The sequence below is a fragment of the Aedes aegypti genome, chromosome 3 (genome assembly GCF_002204515.2).
Source record: "Aedes aegypti strain LVP_AGWG chromosome 3, AaegL5.0 Primary Assembly, whole genome shotgun sequence".
In the NCBI taxonomy this organism is placed as follows: Eukaryota; Metazoa; Arthropoda; class Insecta; order Diptera; family Culicidae; genus Aedes; species Aedes aegypti.
This window is the reverse complement of record NC_035109.1, coordinates 15,966,888-15,991,318: the sequence shown is the minus strand read 5'-3', so window position 1 is coordinate 15,991,318 and position 24,431 is coordinate 15,966,888. Positions and strand designations below refer to the sequence as shown.

Sequence of the window (24,431 nt, the reverse complement as noted above, 5' to 3'; positions counted from 1 at the left end):
AACAAGCTACAATTCATCCATTCGTTATTTATTTCAATGGAAGTACGCAAATTGAACATTTTAGTTTTATTGTAATTTCCGAAGATTTAAGACACGACTCAGTATCTGTAAATTTGTTCATTGCCAAAATGATTAACTTTTTACGCGTTGATAAGGATAAAGAAATCAGAAAGATATATTTCATGTCTGATGGAGCAGCATCGCAGTACAAAAACCGTAAGAATTTTTCGAGCCTATGTCAATTTAAATCAAAGTATGGAATTGATGCAGAATGGCATTTCTTTGCTACGTCACATGGCAAAGGTCCTTGTGATGCTATTGGAGGAACCATAAAGCGCATGGCCACAAGAGCAAGTTTAGTCAAAGAACGTGAGCATCCAATTAAAACTGCAAAAGAACTATTTGATTGGGCGAATCGCAGAAAAGAAGAAGATTTAACAAAATTATCATTTTGTTTTACTACTACTGAAGAGTACGAATTAACGACATCAGAGCTCAGCGAGCAATATAATAACGCGAAAACGATCCAAGGAACCCAAAAATTTCACTGTTTCATTCCATTGTCAGAAAATAAAGCAAAACTATACTCGAACTGTACTGATAATGATGCAAAAGTGTTCGATATTGTAAAAAAATTGAATAACAATAAATAAATAAATAAGTATTAATAAAATGTTTTCATGATCTCATAACGCATACCCTAATCCAAAACTTTTAAAGTTTATATATAACATTTAGAAACTCATCGATCATACTCTAAAAAAAAATATCCTGGTAAAAAAAAAAATATTTTCGTGTAATCTGTTAATTCATTTTAATTTATACATATATACATATACATATAATATTTATACATATACATAATATTTATACATATAATAAACATAATACTAATGAATACATGAAAACGACTTGTTTAATTCACGCAAGGCCCTTAACATTTTGGGGATGACATTCAGGGAAAAAAGTACAATCGAAATATCATATCATATCAGCTTTGTTTTTTTCGTCAAGGGTGACTTTCTTAAAGTTTAAGGCTCTAAATTTGCGACTTCTTGTTCCAAACACGATCAGTTTCCCAGCGCGAACACGATGTTTCTTTCGAACTTGGTTGAATTTTTTGGGAAACTTCACCCACTACTACACAAACGGGTACAGATTTTGGCATGGTTCCGTCTTTGGCAGCTGGAAATTTCGTTTGTGTTGCCAAAAACGAAACTCTACTATAATCGAAAAAAAATTAAAAGTTGAATGGTCATCTCCTGGGAGGGAGGCACAGATACTACACACGAAATATAGAACAACGTTTGTTTGAACTGCAAGATAACTCCAGCTTGCCAACAACAATCAAGGCAGGCTTGTGGAAAATCGCTAGTTTTCTTTTGTTGTGTACTTTCGATCTTTCCTGACAAACATGGAAAAAGGGCCACAGTTTTCTATGCACTATATATTCATTTTCATTAGAAAAAGTGAAACGATGCGTTTTTCAATGCTTTATATTCAATCAGATTGAAAGGTGCTCACGTGACATTACTTGCATTGTGTGCATGGATTGATTTTCATTCACTTCGATTTTTGTCACTTTTGATGAAATGCGAAAATGTGTTTTAATCAGTTACGCGCTATTTCCATGTTAGTCCAATTTTTGTGATCTGGGCTCACAGTGGCAGTTCGTGACAGCTGAATCCCGGCTCACTATGACGTACAGAAATTTTGTATTGGTTTCTCCCTCCCAGGTTATCCCATATTAAGTGTCCACAGAAAATTACAAACGTGTAATCGACCATCACTGATTTCAGCCAAATTTTGGACAAATATTGAAATATTTGATATTTTTGAATGAAATTGTTCAAGGAGTCTAGAGATCTAAATACAGTGTATTTAGCAATACTCATTTTCCATTTTATAGCTTTAACTTAATTCGGAACATTGATATTTTAGTAAATTTTGTAAATTGTGTACATCACGTGGATCACCCTACAATCCAGGTTACAACTAGATCTGTCATTCACACATAAACCACAATTAGTTTCTCCACTCGAGCGATGAGATAATTGTGAATTATATGATAATGCATACACCAAACCCCGAGCTGCTGGCTGGCTCCGCCTTCTGCAACCGATTCTGGAGATTTGCGAGCGGTTTTCCGGCCTGCTCCGGATCCAAGGAGGAGAACCAAACAGAGTTATATGGTTGGCAGTACCCGCGAGAAAGGGGTTTGGTGGTAAAAATTAAAATAGAATTAATTCAGCTTTCAGTGCAAGGATGCTCTGGCCAGGTGTAGGGAGTGAGCAGAGCATACCGACTGGTTGAGAGAGAAAAATGCGGGATGTCATCATCTTGAATTTACAAGAAAGGAGGTAGGATCTGGGTGCAGCCAAGGTAGCACCAGCAACTCAACGGTAAATTAATTTATGCGCTTTTTTCGGTACTAGCCGTGCTGATTTGTTGGAGGGGAAGGGCACTCGCAGGAAAAACACTTTCTTTCTAATTAACCGGTAATTGTATAAATATGTATTCTCTATTGAGTTGGAGCCAACCAACTGCCGCTACTGGTTGGCTACTTTGAGAGAGGTTATTTTATGGTGCTGACAGAGGATAGGTTCCAGGGCTGATTTATGAATATTAAATTTAGGTGAAACAGAACACCTTACTTAAGCCTTCAGGATGCAGTTGCTTGAAATTTACGTTAACTAAGGGAATTAAGGTGGTAGTATTGCCTTAAGAGAAAAGTTTTCATATTGAACCACGTTTTTTATAGCAGTTTTCGGCACAATCAAGCAGAATCAAACAATACATGTTTTGGATGAGTCGTTTGACAGTTGATAGATCATCTAACTGTCAAATGGAGAACAAAATACGTTTATGCCATCACTGGAACAGAGCCTGCTTCTCAGCTTAGTGTCCAATGAGCACTTCCACATATATGAACTGAGAGCTTTCTTTGACAAGGTTACCATTTTCGCATTTGTATATCGTGTGGCAAGTACGATGATACTCTATGCTCAGGGACGTCAAGGATATTTCCATTGAAAAAAGATCCTAGACTGACCGGGAATCGAATCCAGACACCATCAGCATGACTTTGCTTTGTAGTCGAGGACGCTAATCATTAGGCTAAGGAAGGCCCCTCGAAGGTAATTGTCAATTGAACCGTGGTACCACAAGTGTGTCATAAGTTTTACTTATAAAAATAATACATATTCTTAAGATGGGAATATTTTGTCAAACGTCCATTGGTCCAAACATTTATTCGGCGAAATGATTATATGACAAACGTATTGCGGGGAAATTTAAAAATTTGGATTGCTTCGCGGAAATAACGCGCAGTGAGCAATCCCCGCATAGAGGAAATGAACCATAGTAAGCATTGCGGTTTAAAGCAAAATTCAACTCATTGACAATTTGCACCGAACGCCGTTCGGCGAACGGTATGTGAAGTACGGAATGATAATGAAGCATTATTTAAGAGATTCTACAAAATTAACTTATGATGGATGTGAACCATGTTTTGTACATGCTCGAATCCTATAGATTACGGTCCGATATGTATACGGTTTAACCATGGGTAAAAACGTTCGAGACCAATTTAGTTAGAAACCGCACTTTACATGAGTAATTGTGTTCACTTTATCAGAACGGTTCCCAATGGTCCCTCTTCGTTCAATGTACATTGTACATGATTTCCAAGATACGCTGTATCAATTAGCGCCTCACATGTAGTTGTATTTATGATTCAAACACTTTCAATCGAATACTGACAAAAAATGAGAGCTATATATTTGACTTGGCAACATTAAGGAAATTGAGCAGTAGTGCATTTGATTTAAGAGTTTTAAATTAGCGAGATCTCCATGGCCTTTCAGGAAAGGTTCATGTGAATACCGAGGAATTCAACGAAATCCATTGAAATCATACATTTCACGGTGACAGCAGAAACAACATAAACAGCTTCAAAGTCATCGGTGACTATGATCATTTTGGGGGAAAATTTTGGTGATCAACAACTCTGGATTTTCCAGGAATCAAAACTTTTCTTGCAACGCGTAATACCTCCCCCACAATAAGAAACACCCTTTTGACTGGCAGCATTCAAACCTGCTATTGACAATAAGGTATTGAATTTCGAAGTGGGACAAATTTCAAACTGAACATTGTTCGGAAAAGTGACCATCATCTGTCAAATGGCGAGACTCTTTCTTTCACTGAGGTTGCTCTTATTTGACTCTGACAAGGGTTCTCGACCGTTCCCATTCGATAGCCATCCAGATAGGTTCCCACTCTCTCAGGCCCAAGTTCAATACAAACCATACTGCCCACGTCGGTTTCAATTGGATAACAATGGAGCGGAGGGAAAACTTGTGCCCACTTCTGGAGAAGAAATCTTCGCCGAACAGGGAAATTTACATAAGAGGGAGCCCGAAAGGGACACGGGGCGATGAAATTTGGAATGAATAAATCTGATTCGGTTGAATGCGGTTGGCTCAAGTGAGCTGGGAGTAATCCTGCTCGAATGGAATGTGGAATATCCTTTGGAGTGGGGGATCCATCGATCCCTTGACCACATTCTTGTCCACAATGTTTTGCATTCATGATCTCAAGATTGAATGGAATGATTCTTGAAAATGTGTAACTTTTGGAATGTTCTTTTCTTCGGATTGAAAGGGGAACCTATAGAGAATCATTGGTTTTGTTTCATTCCACTCGTTTTTCATCCGGCTACCGATTCAGATCTTCAACCATCTGTCTTAGCGTATCCTCTTCAATTCCGTCGATGACATTCACGTTGAAATCCTTTTCATCATTATCGTGGTACAAAATCGCCATCATTCCGCGAGTCACTTTTCCAGCCAATTCAACATCAGCCTTGTATCGTTTAGCATCCGCTATCATGCAGTTGTTGAGCAGAACTGCCGCAGCATACATATCGCAAGGCTGCCAATTACTGATGTTTGCATAAATCACCTCCTCCACTTGGTTCAACACCTCAATGGCTTTGTTTTTCGGCTCCTTGAAAACACTGTTCCTCCATTCCATTGGAAAAATCGTTTCCAAATCGAGAACTGTTTCCCAAGGAACAATGTTCAAAATCACTGGCGCATTGTTCATCACAATGTTGGCTGCTTCTGGATCGGTGAAGAAATTAAATTCCGCTGCAAAGTCCGTATTACCAACACCGTTCCTATTGCCTCCTAAAATATATATTCCGGCTATTTCGCTTTTCACACTCGGGAACATTTTGAACAACATCGCAAGGTTGGTCAAAGGTCCCAAGCATAGAATCGATATCTGCCTCGGGTACTGAAAATCGAAATTAACCATTACTCAAACAGTTATCTAGAATAATACAATCGTCTCACCTTCCGAATCAACTCATGCATCTTAACAACCGCATGCTCGTCAGGAACATTCCCTAAATCCGGCTTACTCTGGAACTGCACGTCGCCGAATCCATCCACTCCCCAGAAATACCTGTTGACATCCCTGCGAGGCGCTGGAGTTATCAAGCGCTCACTAGCCCCTCGATACAGCGGGACATCCCGTCTTCCCAATCCTTCCAAGATCCGAGCAGCATTTGTGACCGAGTTCTCCAAATCGGTATTACCATGGGTGCAAGTGATGGCTTCCACCACCACGTTGTACTTCTTCTCGTTCATCAGCATCATCAACAGGGCCCATCCATCGTCACCGCCACCATCCTGATCGATGATTACCCGGCGGATTCCTTTTTCGGAGCAGGGAAGAGGAACGGCTACTGCGTACGTGAGCAGAAGTAGGCCCACAAGGTGCAGCATCTACTGTGGAATTGTAAGCAACCAAATTTCAAAAGCCAAATACACAGTATTTTTATATAAAAAAAAAAACATGAAAACATTCAGATGATTCTTTGTTCTGCCCGCTTCCCGCTGACGAGATTCCCAAAACTGAACGAAACATATCGCCTGAGATGTCAACACGCCTCAAAATGCGACTGATTTGGAGCTGCCGAAGAGATTCGCCAGCAGTTAAAGTTGCCGAAGAGAATGAGGCTGCCGACAATAGTCACACTGACAAGAGATGTTCGCAGCGTTGTAAAAACGTTTCCAAACGCATTTTGACAAGTCTGTCGGTGTGAATCGATAGAGAATTGAGCAACGCATAAATGTAAATAGAAAAATACGGAATTTGTCTGCTGATGTCCGAGAAAATTACCAATGAGGCGTCTCATCAGCTTAGATTGCCGAGAATACGTAAGTTCCCCTATTTGGGTTGTTTATGAATCTGTTAATCGGACCATGGAAGAGGTTTTTTTTGCTTTATTATAGAGACTTTCAGTCCCGAGCTGGTTTGTCTCTCCGGTTAAAAAGTAGACTTTGAGTGAGCTGAAAACTAAAATGCTGCTGGGAAGAACGAGATCCCGGTCGAGCTTCTCTAGCGCGGCAGTGAGCAGCTTTACCAATTGATCCACCAAGTACTTTTGCAGGTATGGGAGGACGACGAAGAAATACCTACCGTTTGGTTGGATTGCCTCATATACAGTGGCCCAATTTCATATTCGTACAGGATACTGTTTCCACATCAAGTTAGTAAAAAACTATTAAATGAAGTATTGAGCTACAAATACTTTATCCACATTGAAGGTAACAGGTGTCATCTATTGTTTGCCAATCACAAAATGTTTCCATTTACATTAATCTTTGAATTAATAGAAAAGTATTGAATTGATGTCTAAATTTCACCCAATTCCATATTCGTACACCTACCAAAATTCATACGCACAACGTTCGAAACTAAATTTAGAAACTCTATTTGATTACTGAAATGCTTTATTATGATGTTCAGATGTAGTGAAATACATTTGGACAATTTATTAGTGGATATATATGAAATTTAGGTAAAATTATGAGAAATGCCAGTTTTCCAATGATTTTTGCTATTAAATCCTATAATTCGAACAATAACGTTTATTTTTGTCATTGGATCCAACCTATAGATTATACTCGTAAGCTCTGATAGAAATTTAGTTGAAATATATATAGTTTACAGAAATCATAAACAGTTTTTATCCCTTTTGAGTTCAGAAAATTGTTGTGCCATAAGTTCAAAACTCTTCTAAAATGATATTTTTAATCAATGTAAACCAAATTTTCATTCTAAACAACAGGTAAATGTTAATTTTGAATTTGTCTGTAAAAATAATTTGAACTACGAACTTCGTTTTACAATAAAGTACCCTAAACCTCGCTGTACATACCTCCACAAAATTGTTGTCATCGTAATATTAAATTATCTTTGAAATAATATTCAAATTATATTCAAAATAGCACCCTATTTTGCAATTTATTCATTTTATAAGAAAAATACAAAATAACTTGAATGAGCAGAGAGCATTGATGTACTATTTAATAGAATATATCCTGTTGTTTTCATCATTTTAAAAAACGTTTGTGTTGCGGTTATGGCAATAATATTTGTTCTTTAAATCTCTATAATCATGTTTGGTAGTAACATGTAAATTAAAAACGATAATTACGCAATGTTTTGATAAGAACATTAACTATGGATTATGTATATACATTTAGGAGCCAAACATAAAGAAATTGACTAAAATTTTTGGTTTTGGATTTGTTATAAATGTTATACTACCTAAGATTCAAAAGTATAAGTTGTCGATATCCACTCCTAGCTACTCTAAAACTGATTATAATTTTTTGAAACTTGTGCAATATTCGCAGTTATCATTCTTAAGGAAGTGATGTTGAAAAAAATGCAATGTATTGTTCGACTTACCGAATATTTTAGCAAAAAACATGGGAAAACTGGTATTTTTCTTAAATTCACTTAAGTTTCAAATATGTCCGCTTTTGAATTTTCCAAATGTATTCTACTGCATCTGAACAACACAACGAAGAGCTTAAGTAATCATCTAGTCCATTAAAAATTAGTTTTGAATGCTGTATATTTCTTTTTTGTTAGGTGTACGAATATGGAATTGGGTAAATTATAGACACAATCTCAATACTTTTCCATTATTCCAAAGATTTAAGCAAATGGATACAGCTTGTCATTGCCAAACAATAGATGACACCTATAACCTTCATTATTGATAAAGTATATCGAAGTCCATGCACCATTTAATAAATTTATACCAACTTGATATGAAAACAGTGCCCCGTACGAAAATGAGATTGAGTCACTGTATCCAATCTACAAGAAATGATACAAGGTGGATTGTGCTAAATACAGAGAGATTACCCTGCTGAATTTAGCGTACAAAATACTGTCGTGCATCCTGTTTAACAGACTGAGACCGCTGGAGTAGTCCTTCGTCGATGAATACCAGGCTGAATTTTGTGAGGGCCGATCGACAACGGACCTTGCGAATAATCTTTGACAAATCTTAGGTTTAGTGAAAAGAAATGAGCTGTGGCAAATAGTGGGCGTTATGAATAAAATGTAGTAAAGTTGAGTTTACCACATTCTCGGTAGTAATCGCTACATGTGGAACACGAGTAGAACATTTTTTTGTCATTTTCCTTTCTACACCTTTCGAACATGTACAAACAACGCATGGCTTTGAATAAAGGTAGCATTTACTACAAAGCTACTGGTAGTTAGCTTCAGAGGTTGCTACACATGCACTATGGGCCAGAAATCAAAATTTCGCGACAAAAGTCCAAAAACCTTTTTTCAATAAAATGAATTACTGAGATGAATTTCTCATTATTGAGAACATGTGTGATTGTTTACCAACTATCTTATTTGATTATTTACATTATTTCATTGCACTTTATGGGGCTCAATATTGTCTATACTGCAAAACTTGAATTTCACCCTATCTTAAGTAAATTTGGTTTGAGGGGGAAAATGACAAGACAAATTATTGTGAGTAAATTTTTGGAAAGCAAATTAAGTGCATTTTACATGTCTGGTATAAAAATAATGTTAATTTTAAATTGAAGCCTTGATTTTACAATGTACCAGTAATATTCACTATATTTTTACTATTTCACCTTAAAAGTTATGGTATTCCACCGTATTCGGCCTGCAACTAGTATGAAGTGGAAGCCTAGACTTAACTCTTTCATGTGCTACCAAAAGTTTTTGCATATATTTGCGGATGGCCGAGATACATCGGTTTAAGTACATGCGATAAATTGGTTGTTTTTTTTTAACCCCATATTTTTAACTTCGCTGCTGTTCATACAATCACAAATTAAATAAGTTTGATTGATATAAAACAACTCAAGCAGTCATAATCCTCTACTTTTGAGCAAGTTTCCGTTCATGAGCTAGGTGACATCCAGAAATCTGGGTTGAGTCGGTTGAAAAATTACAAAAAATAACAATTTTGCTAATATTATTTGAGGCCATGATTTGTATGGTATGATAAGACCATAACAGAGGAATCTGTTTGAGGTACGCGATATAGGAACTAATGCGTGGTTTCTGGACAACATTCAGGTAAAAGATTTTTGAAGAAATATAAGACGGCTGAGATTGTTGTGTGTCTATGCAGCCATTCCATGAAAAACCGATCTAGTGGGTCACTGAATTCCGTGAAAATTTGCTATTTTGTTCCTTATCCGAAATAAGGATACACGTATTTTTGGATTTTTTGATTAGGGTGACCATTTCCAAAACAGGGTGACCAGAAAAATCGCGATTTTTCAAAATTTTTATTTTTAAAATAATTATAACTTTTGAACCGTTTGACCGATTTTCAATCTTTTTGGACGAAATGAAGGCTAGAGATTTTGACTTTTCAAGAAAAATATAAAATTTCACAAAAAGTGTGTTTTTTACATAATAAACTAAATAGTTTCCGTTTTTTGTGTTTTAAAGGCCTCGGGACCAAAGGGGCTATTGCTGTTTTCATTTTTTCTTGAAAGTTCAGAAAATTTTACGTCTACTGTAAAATTTTCAGCGATGTATGTTTTTTTAGATATATTTTTTGAAAATAAAAAATCAGTCATTTCTCATCGGCACACACTGTAGGTCTCAGCGCATTAGATTTTTTATTTTAAAAAAAATCATAACTTTTGAACAGCTTAACCGATTTCCAATCTTTTTTTTATGGAATGAAAGCTTAAAATTTCAACTTTTCAGACAAAATTGAAAAATCTGATAAAAATATGTTTAAACGTGAAAAAATATAAAAATTTCTAAAAATTTCATATATTTTAATGGACAAAATAAATAACTTTTCAAAGTTTTCTATTTTCTATATTTTTTCTGAAAAGTTGAGATCTTAAGCTTTCATTCCATAAAAAAAGATTGGAAATTCATTGAGCTGTTCAAAAGTTATGATTTTTTAAACATTAAAAATTTAATGCGCTGAGATCTACAGTGTGTGCCGATAAATATGACTGATTTTTTATTTTCAAAAAAATATATCTCAAAAACTAAAAAACATACATCGCTGAAAATTTGACAGTATACGTAAAATTTTCTGAACTTTCAAGAAAAAATGAGAACAGCAATAGCCCCTTTGGTCCCGAGGCCTTCAAAACACGATAAAACGGAAACTATTGAGTTTTTCCATGTAAAAAACAGAATTTTTGTGAAATTTTACATTTTTTCTGAAAATTCAAAATCTCTAGCCTTCATTTCGTCCAAAAAGATTGAAAATCGGTCGAACGGTTCGAAAGTTATAATTATTTTAAAAATAAAAATTTTGCAAAATCGCGATTTTTCTGGTCACCCTGTTTTGGAAATGGTCACCCTAATCAAAAAATCCAAAAATACGTGTATCCTTATTTCGGATAAGGAACAAAATAGCAAATTTTCACGGAATTCAGTGACCCACTAGATCGGTTTTTCATGGAATGGCTGTATGTTTTTTTGTTCAAACCGCAGTGGCTTAAATTGAATATAGACATTTAGTAGAAATTTTCTAAAAGCCATCATACAAACTCTGCTGGTTATTTTTCAACCAGGATTAAAAAAAAATGGTATAATATTTTGCAAAATTTATAAACATTAAGTAGAAACAGCGAAAACTTGCCCGTTTTTAAGTTTGATGGTTCACATAGAGTGAATAAATTTGCCCTCATAGATTATAAAAGAATTAGGCAACCTCCTGTACTACATATCTTCCCAAACTACGCTGGATTATCAGAAAAATACAGTACAAAATAATGCAAGAAAATTAAAATAAAAAAAGACAGCACCAAATGGCCAGGTCAATGGCCATCAAAGAAGAACGTTAAAAAATCGTTTGAATCCTTTTAAATTTTTACCAGAAATATCGGATATTTAAGCGTAATGTGGTCTGGAGAATGTTACTAGTTTAATCAGATAAACTATTCATTTGTACACAAAATAATCATCTTATTCCGGCGAAAGGCAATGAAGATTTTTAATTCTACTTGATTTATTTCAATTTAAAATTAATCAAGTACGAGATCTGGACAAAAATTCACGTTTCTTATATAAGAACTTGCTGCACGTAATCATATAATGAATTTCATAAGCTTGTGTAAACCAGATGTTCTGATATTTTACCATATCAAGTTAGGCCTCCATTACAGCTAAAATATTTCTGAAAATAATAATTTGAAAGTCATTTTGATTGAAACGCTTCAAACAATTTGAATTGTCACATTTTAAAATAGCATAGCATCTACAAATATGTAATTCATCTTATATTGTTCCATTTTGGACCATGCCTATATAACTCTCTGATAATTGTATGGATTTTTCATAGGTTATGTACAGTAACAATTTTGCGTTAGAAAATTTCAATAGTAAATTCAATACAAATGTAAGCAGATAGCCGTAGCGGCAAACGCGCAGCTATTCAGCAAGACCAAGCTGGGGGTCGTGGGTTCGAATCCCACCGGTCGAGGATCTTTTCGGGTTGGAAATTTTCTCGACTTCCCAGGGCATAGAGTATCATCGTACCTGCCACACGATATACACATGCAAAAATGGTCATTGGCATAGTAAGGTCTTAGTTAAAAACTGTGGAAGTGCTCATTAGAACACTAAGCTGAGAAGCAGGCTCTGTCCCAGTGTCCCCAGTGTATCGCCAGAAAGAAGAGAAAGTAAGCTGAAAAACCAATGAATACATCGAATAAACAGTTGCCAATGCATTCCAAACAACTATGATAAATATGATCACATTATTCATGCTTTTTTTTTACTATTCAGAGAAACTTAACAGTGTATCTTTAAAATACTTTGAAATGTTTGAAACATATCTTTGAAAATGTACTATATATTTTGTAAAATGCTATATGAGCGGATATGAAATAATAATGCCTTTATATAAATGTTTTCCCAAAAACTCAGAATCCTTACAAATATTCTCAATTCAATTCAAAATGAATCTTAGTCATCCCAAACACGACATTTGCATGCTTCCTTAAGTTTGTATTACTTTTAGATTAATTTTTGTTCATTTTGGAAGTGTTTGGAATTTTGTCGCGAAATTTTGTTTCCTGGCCCATAGTTACATGCTTTGAAATTGCGGAATTGAATGGAATAATTCACTTTTGAGGTAAAATCATGGGAAAACGATGTAATGTATTTATTTCGACTGTTTATTTCGTTCATAACCGCTAACAGTTGGCGCCAGCGGCAAAAAGTACAGGCAACAACCTTTCGACCATTCAGTTTCTTTTACTGGCCGCCGAGCGACGACACTGTTGTTTGTATGCCACCCAATGATCGCGCTACGCTGGATTCTCAAATTTCTCAAACTTTCAACACAAGCGCATGGAAGAATGGTAGTCGGAGAACTGTCAAAACGTATGAAAAATGATGAAAATCGTAAATTGCAATTAGGAAACTGAATCAAAAAAATAGTGATTAGAAATCAAGTGAAAAGTGAATACATAACTTTTTGTGTTTAGTTCATCTTCCGTGGTGCTTTCTTTGCTTCAGGATTTCGTTTTTACTACTATTGAAAAAGAGCCATCTATTGCCTTTTCAGTTTTGAATATCGCCCTATTGTACGTAGCGTAATTCGATCCATCTTTACTGATGCCTACGCGCATGGTTCTCACGACGCAAGTGGCCAACGATTACTCTCCTTTCACATACACATTGATCAATTGCTAACGTACATGCTGATTGGTTAACAGTAGAAAAGAAGTCTAACCAACTCCAGGCACCTCCCACTTTAAAATGATTGTAATAGGGGCTGTCCATCAATTATGTAAGACAATTTTGGCGGTTTTCCAACCCCCCCTCCCCCCATGGTAAGATTTTTTGTATGAAAATCAAAAATAATTTGTATGGCGCGTAATAAATCTTGAAACCCCCCTACCCCCATAAATCCTTACGTAATTAATGGACCACCCCTAATAACCATGATTATAACAAAAATTGAATTCAATAAGCATTATTATTTGAACTTTCAAGAAAGACAGATGTAAATAATTTATAACTTTGAATTTCCGGAATTCAACAGACTGTTAAGAAAAACATCAAAACAGTACCGCAATTTCACCAGAATCTCAGTACTGGTGCTAGGACAAATGTGGTTCCTAGTTTGATAGCTGTAATCTCAAGACCTCTTCATGGACTTTGAGCTAAAATTCGAAAATTCGTCAATCACTGGCGTTGTCGAAGACCGAAAACCACTCAGAAAATTCTCTGATGTACCATCATCATAAAGTCATAGAGTAAGGGTGGGGCAAAAGTTCGACCTTAGTGGTATAATCAAAGTTTCCAGGAAAACAATAGCAGTTAAAACAAAACAAATACCATACAGTGAACCTTCAACATATTGGCTATAATTTTGCTGAACAAACTTGTGTCAAAATATTTACCCATTTTCAGTTACAACAGTTTCAAAATTGATTGTCTTATTCGAACTTTTGCCCCACCGGTGGGGCAAGAGTTCGAATCTAGTGTGGGGCAAAAGTTCGCTGGCTAAAACCCATAATATCGATCCTTTTATGACAAGCATACTTTACACCAGCCGTAAACTTAAGTTTGCCGAAAAATAAACACTAATTTTCATCAAAAAATTGCCCAAACCCGGGTCAATTGTAATATACTCAAAAATAGCAGTTTTTCGCAAAACTAAGTGGAAATGTAAAATTTCGGTGACAGTTTTCACACGATCAGACAAAAATAACTAAATTTGAAGATCATATGTGGATTTTAGGCAATTTGCATTTTTTTCCGTGATTTTATACATGGGTCGAACTTTTGCCCCGCTGATTCGAACTTTTGCCCCACTATGGGCCAAAAATTGTTTTCAAGCATTTATGCAAAATCTAATACACTTCAAAGCAACCTTATGATAGGCCTAGAAACGCCCTTACATAAAATATTGAAAAAGATTTTATCTTCAATTGGTTCCATGCAATGAAAATTTGACCAAAAACTACAATATTCACGTCGAAAAACAACAAATAGCCATAACTTTTCCAAATCTCAATCGATTTTTATGATATTTGCAGTAAAAGTCTCTTACTTGAATAGCATTCGAACCACAATGACATTTATTAGATTTGTTTTGAATGGAGCTAGAAATTTTAAAAAGAAACTCTTACCCCACTCGAACTTTTGCCCCACTTTACTCTACACATAAAGAGAATACCAGACTAATCCCAAATTACACGACAAATCATGTCAACTTACACCACCTTCATAATTTCGTGCAAATTGTCGCGTGATCGTTTAGATTCTATGCATTTCCTTCATATGCATGATTCTATTAATTTTAAGTGTCACTCTGAAAGGATTTTTCTTAACGTGCAGCATCAGTCACTGCTACCCGTCTGTAGTAAAAGCTCATGTTCGAAAGCAGTACGTACTGCATGTTCGAAAGACTTTTTATTCATACCAAAAGTGTAGTAAACTTTGTGGATTTTGTTTTTGAGTAAATGCTACATGTAGTAAAGTTCAACGCTTTTTATTCATACCACCCAATGTCTGAACATGGTTTTCCGGCGAAAATAATTAAGGGGATACGCGCACCGCTGGATGGTTCAAAATCAAGTGTTCGGATTGCAGATGAGGTGTGAACCTCGTTTGTGACGTTAGAAGGGTTGAAGCAAAGAGACGCACTTTCGAAATTACTGTTCAACATTGCACTCGAGAGTGTCCATGAAACACGGCACTATCCTCACACGGTCGTACATGCTTCATGGCTTTGCGGACGATATCGACCTTATTGGAATCGGTCGCTGATCAATGGATGAGGCCTTCGTGCTTCTGAAGAGGGAGCCAACGAGGCCTGACATATAATTCCAGCAAAACGAAGTACATGATTGCAGGTAGAGATAGAGATAGGCCAAGTGGTGCTGGTGGTCTGATAGTGTTTGATGGGGATGTGTTTGAAGTTGATGAAAAGTTTGTTTGCCTTTTAACACTTGTGACATGTGATAATGACGTTTCCCGCGAAGTAAAAATATATGTTACAGCCACGAATATGACCTTTCACAGATTATGTAATCAGCTCGCAATTTGGTAACGGAAGAAAACTCATCATGTATAAAACATTGATTCTTCCGCTGGCTCTACTGGCACGAAGCCTGTGAGTTTAAAGAGGCAGACCGGAAAGCCTTCGTTGTTTTTGAGTGTAAAATACTGCGGACAATCCTGGGCGAAATACGGCAGGCTTCAGTGGGCTGATCACTTTGTGCGAATGTCAGAAGAAAGCATTACGAAAATAATATTCAGAATGGAACTAGGTACAGGTTGGCGACTTCATAGAAGACCCCGATAACGCTAGTTGATCGAAGTGGAAGAGGATCTGATAACCCTGAACATTCGGATCACTTGGAGAGCTACATAGACAAAGCTGGACCTATTGTCATATATCGACGGGGTTGGTATTCTAACAGCTTTATTTTCTGCTTTATCTGAAGAAGGCCGTGGGTTCAATCCAAGGCCCATCGTTTTCATCTATACCTTAATTCTCTCAATCTACATCTCACATACATCCATGATAATCGGCAGGATCAAAAACGGGCAAAAACCGAAAAAAAAACACTGGCTCTCATACACTGAAGGTGGTTGTTAGTCCTCAGCAGTCGTCCAGTTGATTTCTCGTCACTTTTGTTAGTCATGAATTAGTTCTCGATCACTTCCTCCTTAAAACAAAGCAAGACATTTTAGCACCTCCCTTTGGTATTCCGTGACCGGACTTGTGTTTGTTATGTTATTTGATTGTCACGTTTTTTTTTAAATTCCCGCAGCGTGCTTTGTTTGATAGTGTATAACGTTTTCAGTCACGTTGTTGGCAGCAAATAATGATCAGTTTCAATAACCTCTCCGTAACTTGTAAATTATTTGCAAGAAATCCTGTGCTAGCTTCTCGACTTAGAAAATTCGTGTCTTCAGCAAAGTTGTTCGGAAGCTTGAATTGAAACATTCAATTGAAGCGTTGCAATACTTGATAGAGCGATTATATGTAATAACGTAATTCCGAAGTCACCTAAAACCTACTAAAATACATTGTATTCACATACTTACTAGCACCACGTAGTGGCAAGTATGCTAACTTAACAGTACTGCCTTAAATTGCAATCAAGCTTTTGATCAACTTTGCTGAAGACACGAACTTCCCAGGTGGTCGGGGTCATGATCTACAGCCTGCTAGAATATGACGAAAATTCAAGCAAGCTAGCGCCACGTAGCGGAAAAATTGTGCATAATAAATTTAACCTAAAGAACGCTATAAGACTTGTGAACAACTTTGCTGAATACCTGAAGAGTGATTCTGAGATCAAGATTCTTACATCAATATAATAGTTCTAGGTCAGGCCTGCCCAACCTTTTTGAAGCGCGGGCCTAATTAGTGGAAAAATATTGTAATGCGGGACATTTTTTTCTGTTCGCAAGCAATTTGAACATTTTTTAAATATCGAATGATTTCAAAGATAAAATGAGATGAAGATAATTGCTTCTGCATTGAATTATGTATATAAAATTCAGCCATAGATGGATTATGTGTTAATCTTGTCCAAAAACTCATTAGAATAAAGCTCAGTGTTATGGCCAGATCTGGCAAGATTCTTGTAAAAAAAATCTGATTTGGGCGCTGTGAGAATAATGCTCATTATTTTGTAAGTATCCTACTTAGAATTTGGACAGAAATCTGCTTTCATTTTCTGTCCTAATTTCACAAGGTGTTCCTGCCTAGGGTTCTGTAAGAATACTGCTAAAATATTATCATCTGGGATTTGTGAAATACTGTTTTTATAATTTTATAATACTCCTGAACAGAATTGTTCAAGACGCCCAACTAACTATGATTAAATGAGTTTTTCAATCATCACTAAGATTCCATGGAATCATGCTAACAGTTGTATGGGAATTCTGTCATAGTTCCTCAAGAAACTCGTGTCAATGATTTTATTAGAGCCCTGTTTATGATTTTGTGTAAAACCTGTTTAGGGATCGTTCAAATATTACGAGCCAAAGCACCGAGTTAAGTCATCCAGCCTGCGACAACGAGTGATCCCATAGCAGTGTGCGCCCCTTGGAATCTACCTGGAAGATCCTCCCCTGCCGGCCAGCCCCCTCTATGCATCCACACCCACACACTCACACAAGTAAGTGCAATAAAGAAAAGTGTAGTTAAAACCGAAATCAAAAGTGTTTGGACTTCTGATCAGCGCTGAGAGCCGTCCCAAAAGAGTTTGGGAACCCGTGGTAGCTAGGCCTATAAGGTCTCGTACCCAGCGAGCGTCTCGGGTTAAACCCTGTGAGAATATAACACCCTCTCAACAGTTTTCGTCAATAAATATAAAATATTGCAACTTCGAATTATAAGAGAGTCGTGAAAAATACCGGGGAAGGGGTGGTAAAATGAACACCTTAAGGAAATCATCTTGTTTTTGATACAAAAACGAGGAATTTGTATATTTCTATCGCACAACATCAAAAATAGGGATGTTATCTATAGCAGCGACATGAATTCAGACTAAAATAGCTAAATTTTCACATATTTTCATCGTTATCAAAAAGCGATGCTAATGTTCATTTTACCTGCACTATGTGGGTAAAATGAACAGCGGTTGGTGGTAAAATGAACACCACGCAAAAAAAGTGAGCAAAACAAATATTTCTGAAAATTCTCATTGTCCCACCGAAAATACATCCATTAATGATTGTAACCCATCCAAAAAGAATTCTCAAGGTAACAGATTTGACATCATATCATAACGATGTTCACCTCAATGAAAAACCTCAAGTCTTCCGAGCCAAAAGTTACGTCACTTCTGATTTTCAAACGTGTTTTCCTAAAATCTTAATTTTCGTTGATATTTTCACTTCAACTGACCTACGTATCAACTCGAACACTCAGATTCATGCTCTGAATCTTTCGTGCATGATAAAAAATGATCTAAATTTGTTTTTTTCTCGGTAAAAGGCACGGTGTTCATTTTACCACCACTTCCCCTATAGACAACCCAAGAGATGTGATTGTAAATGAGAAACTCTCGAGAATCTGGAAAGATTATAAACATATCGTACAGATGTGTTTAAAGCTTTACGTAAAGGCGTTAAATCAGGGTTTCTCAACCGGTGGTCCGCGGACCCCTAGGGGGCCGTGAGGACACTACAGGGGGTCCGTGAAGCCCTTTTTTAGAAGTGTTTTATGAGTATTGGTAAATAAGTGAGAAGAATTCCTTACCTGATTTTATTGCAAGAGTTCATAGTTAGTGGAGTTTTATTTTTAAAATTAAAAAAAGGACTATTTAATTACTGATAAAATAATTATAATGAAATTCTGTTCATATGAGGGTTTAAGCTTATCTTTTGGTGCAAGCCGGAAAACAAAATTAATATCGTTTCTATTGATATACGTAAATTCTTTATTGTTGGCTACCTCAGTCTTGACCTGCGAACGCTTTAATTTATTTTGTCCGACGTTTCGGCCATCTGTTGTGGCCTTTTTCAAGGGAAAAATGGTCGTTCGTTTTGACCTTACCTGGCCAATTTTCCCATGAAAAAGGCCAAACGTCGGGCAAAATACATTAAAACATTCACATATTAAGACTGAGATAGCCGACAAAGTTTTTGGAGGGTTTCTCAGCGAATTACTGACGGAACTGGAAAAAGATTTTTAAAGTATGCAACTGTTTTCACTCAAACCATTTCCAAAATCTTCTTGAATCCATCAGCAGGATTTTTATTCAGAATTTCTAAAGATATTCATCCCACTCTAAAATAATATACGGATGGAACTCCCGACCTACCGATCAGGAAGCAGGCTTGGTACCACCGAGCTAGCTGTCACTGCTTGTTAGTGGTGTGCAAAAACTGAAACAAAATGATCTCATGCCTGCCAGAGCGGATGTCAAACGATTTCACAAAAGCACGGTGAAAATATTGCTGTCACCAAACTGTTTGTCGGTATTTCACAGGGTTACAGTAAATTTGTTTTCACGATTTTTGTTGCTAATACAGAAGATTTCACAGGAAAATCTGTCATTTTGTTGTTTACAGTTAAATCTTATTGATTTATATCAAAGGATCCTATGATTTATGCTAAGTGTGCAGGCAGTGATCCTTTATTAAACTTAATAAAATTTAAAACGAGAATGTTGAAGAGTTATTAGTAATATTTTAGGAGCTGTTTTCTGGTTTCTAAAAAGCTTGCAGAGGTCGAATACTAACATATTTATTTACGAGAACCTCGCGGATTCTGTTGCAACAACCCGAAGAAATTACTTAAATTCAGTGAAAAAATACGAGGCTTCTCGAATAAATCTTCATTCTAGGTTCCCCTAGACATGTATTTGAAAAAAATTGGAAGTAGTTTTTTTAAATCTAAATGGTTTATTGTAGGATTTTGTACGATACTTCGAAAAGTTTTTATCGGATTGTTGGAAAGATGTTTGATATACTTGCCTGTCTTTAGCGGACTCTTATTTATCTTGGAAGAATTCTTCCACTTTCTGTGGTGCATTACAGAGAAAATTATCTGGTGTTTCTGTAAAGGATATCAGTTGATTCATGAATAATCTTTGAAAAGTGTTCATGACCCTTTGTTTAGAGATTATCAATTTTGGGGGTCCGCGAAAAGTTTGTAAAACTTTGAAGGGGGTCGCAGCTTCAAAAAGGTTGAGAACCCCTGCGTTAAATAAAAGAACATCTATAGTGCGACAAAAGTAATGATTTAAAGAGTTTTAATTTCACCGTTATTGTTAAGATACTAGAAGAGATTCTAAGTACATGAAACCCTCTATATATGTTGCACACTGAGCATTTATCCTTTCCAATCAAGTGGTAACTTTGTCGGCATATTCAATATTTCCAAATAAAATAAAAGAACGCTGGTTGACTTCTTTGTTTCTTGGCTTTAACAAAGCTTTGATTTTAGCAGGATTAACAGGCATGTGATAAACCCTCATTTAACTTTGCCGTCAATTAATCCTACTATAGGACAGTAGAATTCAAATTTGGTCGTCATCCGTGAACGAATGAATATGACTCGGTAAATCATTAATAAACATTGTAAAAACGAACCCTGCGGTACTCCGGATAAAAAATAACAGTATCTGAGTAACATCCAAACAAATTGTGACCTATTCAATAGGTATGATTGTAGCTGCTCTAGGAAACACAAGATTTGATAATAATTTAGCAAATAATTTCGAATGAGATACTCTGTCAAACGCCTTTCAAGAATCTATCATAAGAAATAAGAAAATATCGTCATGTAGTTTAACGCTTAAGTCGTCACGCTGTTGTATTTTGTACAACACTGGTGAAAAAACCTCGCTTTTCATCCACAACAGCAGCGTGGTGGTTCTGACGGTAGCAAACCGCGCGACGACTGGAAGCTTATGCATTGCTGTTGTTGTACTGTGCCTTGCTCAAAGCCCAGAATGAAACTCTGTTAATCAGTCAAAATAGATCAAATGTTCTTGAAGTTGTGATTTTAGATTTTTTTTCTACAGCTCTGGATAAACTAATAAGAATACTTAAGAGCTTTGAGATTTCAAAAGAATTACTTGATGGTGTTTTGTTTTCGTATTGGTGAGACTTTCGAAGCCTTCCAAGCACGATGATATTTGGGTGTGGAAATGATCAGATTGAAGATATAACTTATTTTCCTAACTATATAAGGCATAATCAATCGTATGAACTGAATTGAAGTGTTATCCAATCCAATAGCATTAGATTTTTAGATTTTGATCACTATATCAACCGTTTTATCGCTAGAGTCACTATTATTTTGCTATCTGACTACAAGTTTTGTGCTGCTACTCAAAATGGGTTTCTTAACACTTTGTACAGGAATATTGTAGCAAAACTGTATGTGCTCAAAAGAAAACTGACGAGTTGTATTTTATCGAACTTATTTTTGTTTAATTAATTTAACTTCGTTTTCGAAATGGTGATTCTGCTCAAAAAAATGTAAATTTATTATTTTCCTAATAAACGCAATCAAACAGATTTGATAGAGATTCAATTAATTATGCCATATAAAACTTAGATCCGGATTCCAACGTAATGATTATTTCTATAGCATGTTGATTTTATAACAAATGCTGTTAGTATGTATTTGTGTCTAAAAAAACAATTCAGAAGTTTGGTAAGTTCATTTAGAAACATTTCTTTATCGATTAAGATAACATTTAGTTCTCTAAAAGTCAATATCAAATATAATAAATCGTTTGAGTTTTATTGATATTTTTGCTAGATGTTTATTTCTTCAGAAAAAAATAAATACAAGACATTCTCCATAACCCGACATCACAACAGTTACGGAGGTATCGGGTTCAGTGCTGGGAATGGTAATAGTAGTAGGCTTGAATTTCGCGAAAATCACGTGGCTTTCCCAGTACAGTAGTTCAAAAATGTGAATCTCATCAAGTAGCCTATGTTGGGTGCATGAATTTTCTAAATCGTTAGTGTCATTGAAAGCTATAAATGCAGGAAATGCAGCGGGAAATAGAACATTTTTCTACAGTAATTTTGGGTTGCCCTTAGCAACGGGTTTTTTGCAATTTTCAAGGCTCTTTGCCTACAGCAGCTATAAGGCCGGTTTGCTACTGACAAGAAAAGGAATCGCCTATCTCGATGCGTGGAAAATTTCTCCCAAGAAATGGTCAAGAAAATCACTTTTTTCTGATCGCAGTACGCAGTTGAGAAGAAATGTCACTTCAGAGGGGGCTCTCTGTAGGAAATTTCTTGACCCTTTTAGTCAAGGAATTTCTTTACTTTTCTTGAGCGAAGCAGCATACTTAGCTATAGGCGTGAGTTTCACTGGCTTCGCTGACTGCGATTGGCTTTGTTTGACATTTTTGATCATCAAATCAATGAAAAAATGTTACGTCATTTATAGGCGCTTCTTTAAAGAACATTAAGATTGGTTGAATACCGTTTTTGTGAAATGTTCGCAATGATCAATTCTTGCTGAAACCAGGCTGCTATCAGCACACATCGTTGGAATTCCCTATCCTATCTTATTTACTCATCTTCTCAGCTTTCTAGTGGTGATATCAGAATTCAAAACGATCGGTGGTGGTAAAAAAAAACGCTTTTCCTGACAAAATTCAAGATGGCGGCCAAAGTTAAAATAGTCGCCAAAAAATTTTTAAGTTTCAAATGAAAACTGTATCCATCCTCTATACGATACCTTTAAGTTTGTTCCTTTTAGTTTTAGCATATACTTAAAGCATATATTAAATTATTTCAAATTATTGTATTGCTCAAAACAACATCATTTCACTAACATATATTCGTTAAATTCAAAATCTTTAATGATGAACATATCTTCAAACGCAGTAACAGCGTCCTTCAATATAAATGAACAAATATTCATCAATCTCCTTACAACAATGTCCAGTCCAACCCCTACCGCCGAACCGAACATCTCAATCATGGTCCATTTCTTCCATTCCGATGAAACAAATTGGACCTAATAAGCTATAAAAATATCGTAAAATTATTCAAAACAGCAATTTATGAGCTAGACAAATATCAATTTCCCCCTTATTTTGAATGCGACCGAAAAGCCAGAAAGAAAAAAAAAATCATGAAATGAAAATCACCATCTCACTCAATTGGTCCTCTAGAGAGCAGTATTACACTGTAGCAGCTTGCCCGAAACAGAAAAGGAAACAAATTGAATTGATTTGATCTTCCGCACATCCACTTTGCCGGGTTCGGTCCGAGCGAATCGTAAATCTTGAATAATTCCTTCAAGAGTTCCAACTTCTCGGCGGCCATCCCATCACTATCGACGCATTCAGATTTTTTTCGTTCTCTTCTCGCAGAGCTCATTGTAAATGCACCCCTCGGACCAGGAGCAGGAAAAATCTGTGGATCCGGGGAAAAGCTCGGGCTGTGTGTCGTTATTTTCCCTAATTTTCGGAGAGTTCGACCAAGTGGAAGGTCGTGTGCCACTTTGGGTTGGACAATCTTCCGAACGAGCGACGTGTTGCGATGGATGGAAGTGACTGGCAAGAAGATGACGACGGACTAGGGGTGTATAGCGAATTTATCTGGTCAAAAACATTTGTAGATAATAAATCTTCGAGCTGTTTAGTGGAATACCTATAAGTAAAAGAAAAAACGAATTTAGAACTATACCATTTAATTCCACTGAAGTTTGTATCCTTTGACAGATACGCGTATTTCGACCTCAACTGTGATGCCGTCTTCAGTGTCGTGTACTAGACTTACAGTTGAAAATACGAAATACGCGTATCTGTCAAAGGATACACACTCTAGTGGAGTTAAATAGTATACAGTTAACTCTCCCTTACTAGATATTCCGTATCCCGATATCAAGTTAGAGAACCATAGTAAAAGTTGGTTTCCATGGCTAACTCGATGGTCCCTTAAAACGCAGTTGCACTGCTTTTGTGTTCTGTAACTCGATACCTCCCTAACTCGATAGTCCCTTCAATATCGAGTAAGGGAAGGATGACTGGAGTACTAAATTAGGTTTCACATTTACTTATAGGTATTCCACTAAACAGCTCGAAGATTTATTAACCTCGAAATAGTTTGGCCAACTAGATTGACTGAATAGCCCTTAGTGCGACGATGACTACTTACGGCAGGTTATTTATACGAAATCATAAATAATAACCGTAAGTGGATGGATGATTTGACGCTGGGTCGGAAGCGGAAAAGATAAAAAGTTAAATCGACAGAGGAGGTTCAGTTTGGCACGGCGACTTTTATGCTTATTGGATCAGAAGGAATTTGCTCAATTGAAGTTATGCCATTTTCAAGACAAAAAATCGTGCGATAAATCACTGATATATCATACGTGTTGATATCATTGCCATGAATAAATGTAAATTTTTGATTCTGCACGCAGAAACACTATCAAGAGTCACTTCTCACCTTCGCTGTGTGATATCAAAGAGCAACGGACGCTGAAGACTCACCTGGTTCTTTGGTTATTTTGTTTTCGCTAATTAATGACACGATAACACTTCGCTGCGCCACAGTCTTTCAGCAAGTGAGCGCGAATGGTTTGAGTCAAGCCATTGATATACCGTGATATTGTT

At 36.3% G+C, this 24,431-nt stretch overlaps 1 protein-coding gene across 2 annotated transcripts; it reads right to left on the bottom strand.

The window, feature by feature from the left end:
• Positions 1-4,674: 4,674 nt before the first annotated feature.
• LOC5568044 (probable uridine nucleosidase 1) lies at positions 4,675-24,418 on the bottom strand. Of its 2 annotated transcripts, none has more exons than XM_001651927.2 (3): positions 24,309-24,418; positions 5,361-5,798; positions 4,675-5,301 (listed from the first exon to the last, which is right to left on the bottom strand). In XM_001651927.2, the coding sequence occupies exons 2-3, from the start codon at positions 5,793-5,795 to the stop codon at positions 4,720-4,722; spliced, it is 1,017 nt and encodes a 338-aa protein (XP_001651977.1). In that variant the 5' UTR covers positions 5,796-5,798; positions 24,309-24,418; the 3' UTR covers positions 4,675-4,719. The 2 variants fall into 2 exon arrangements, with proteins under 2 accessions (XP_001651977.1, XP_001651979.1); XM_001651929.2 differs by having other exon boundaries at positions 5,361-5,795; positions 24,309-24,413.
• Positions 24,419-24,431: the final 13 nt, after the last annotated feature.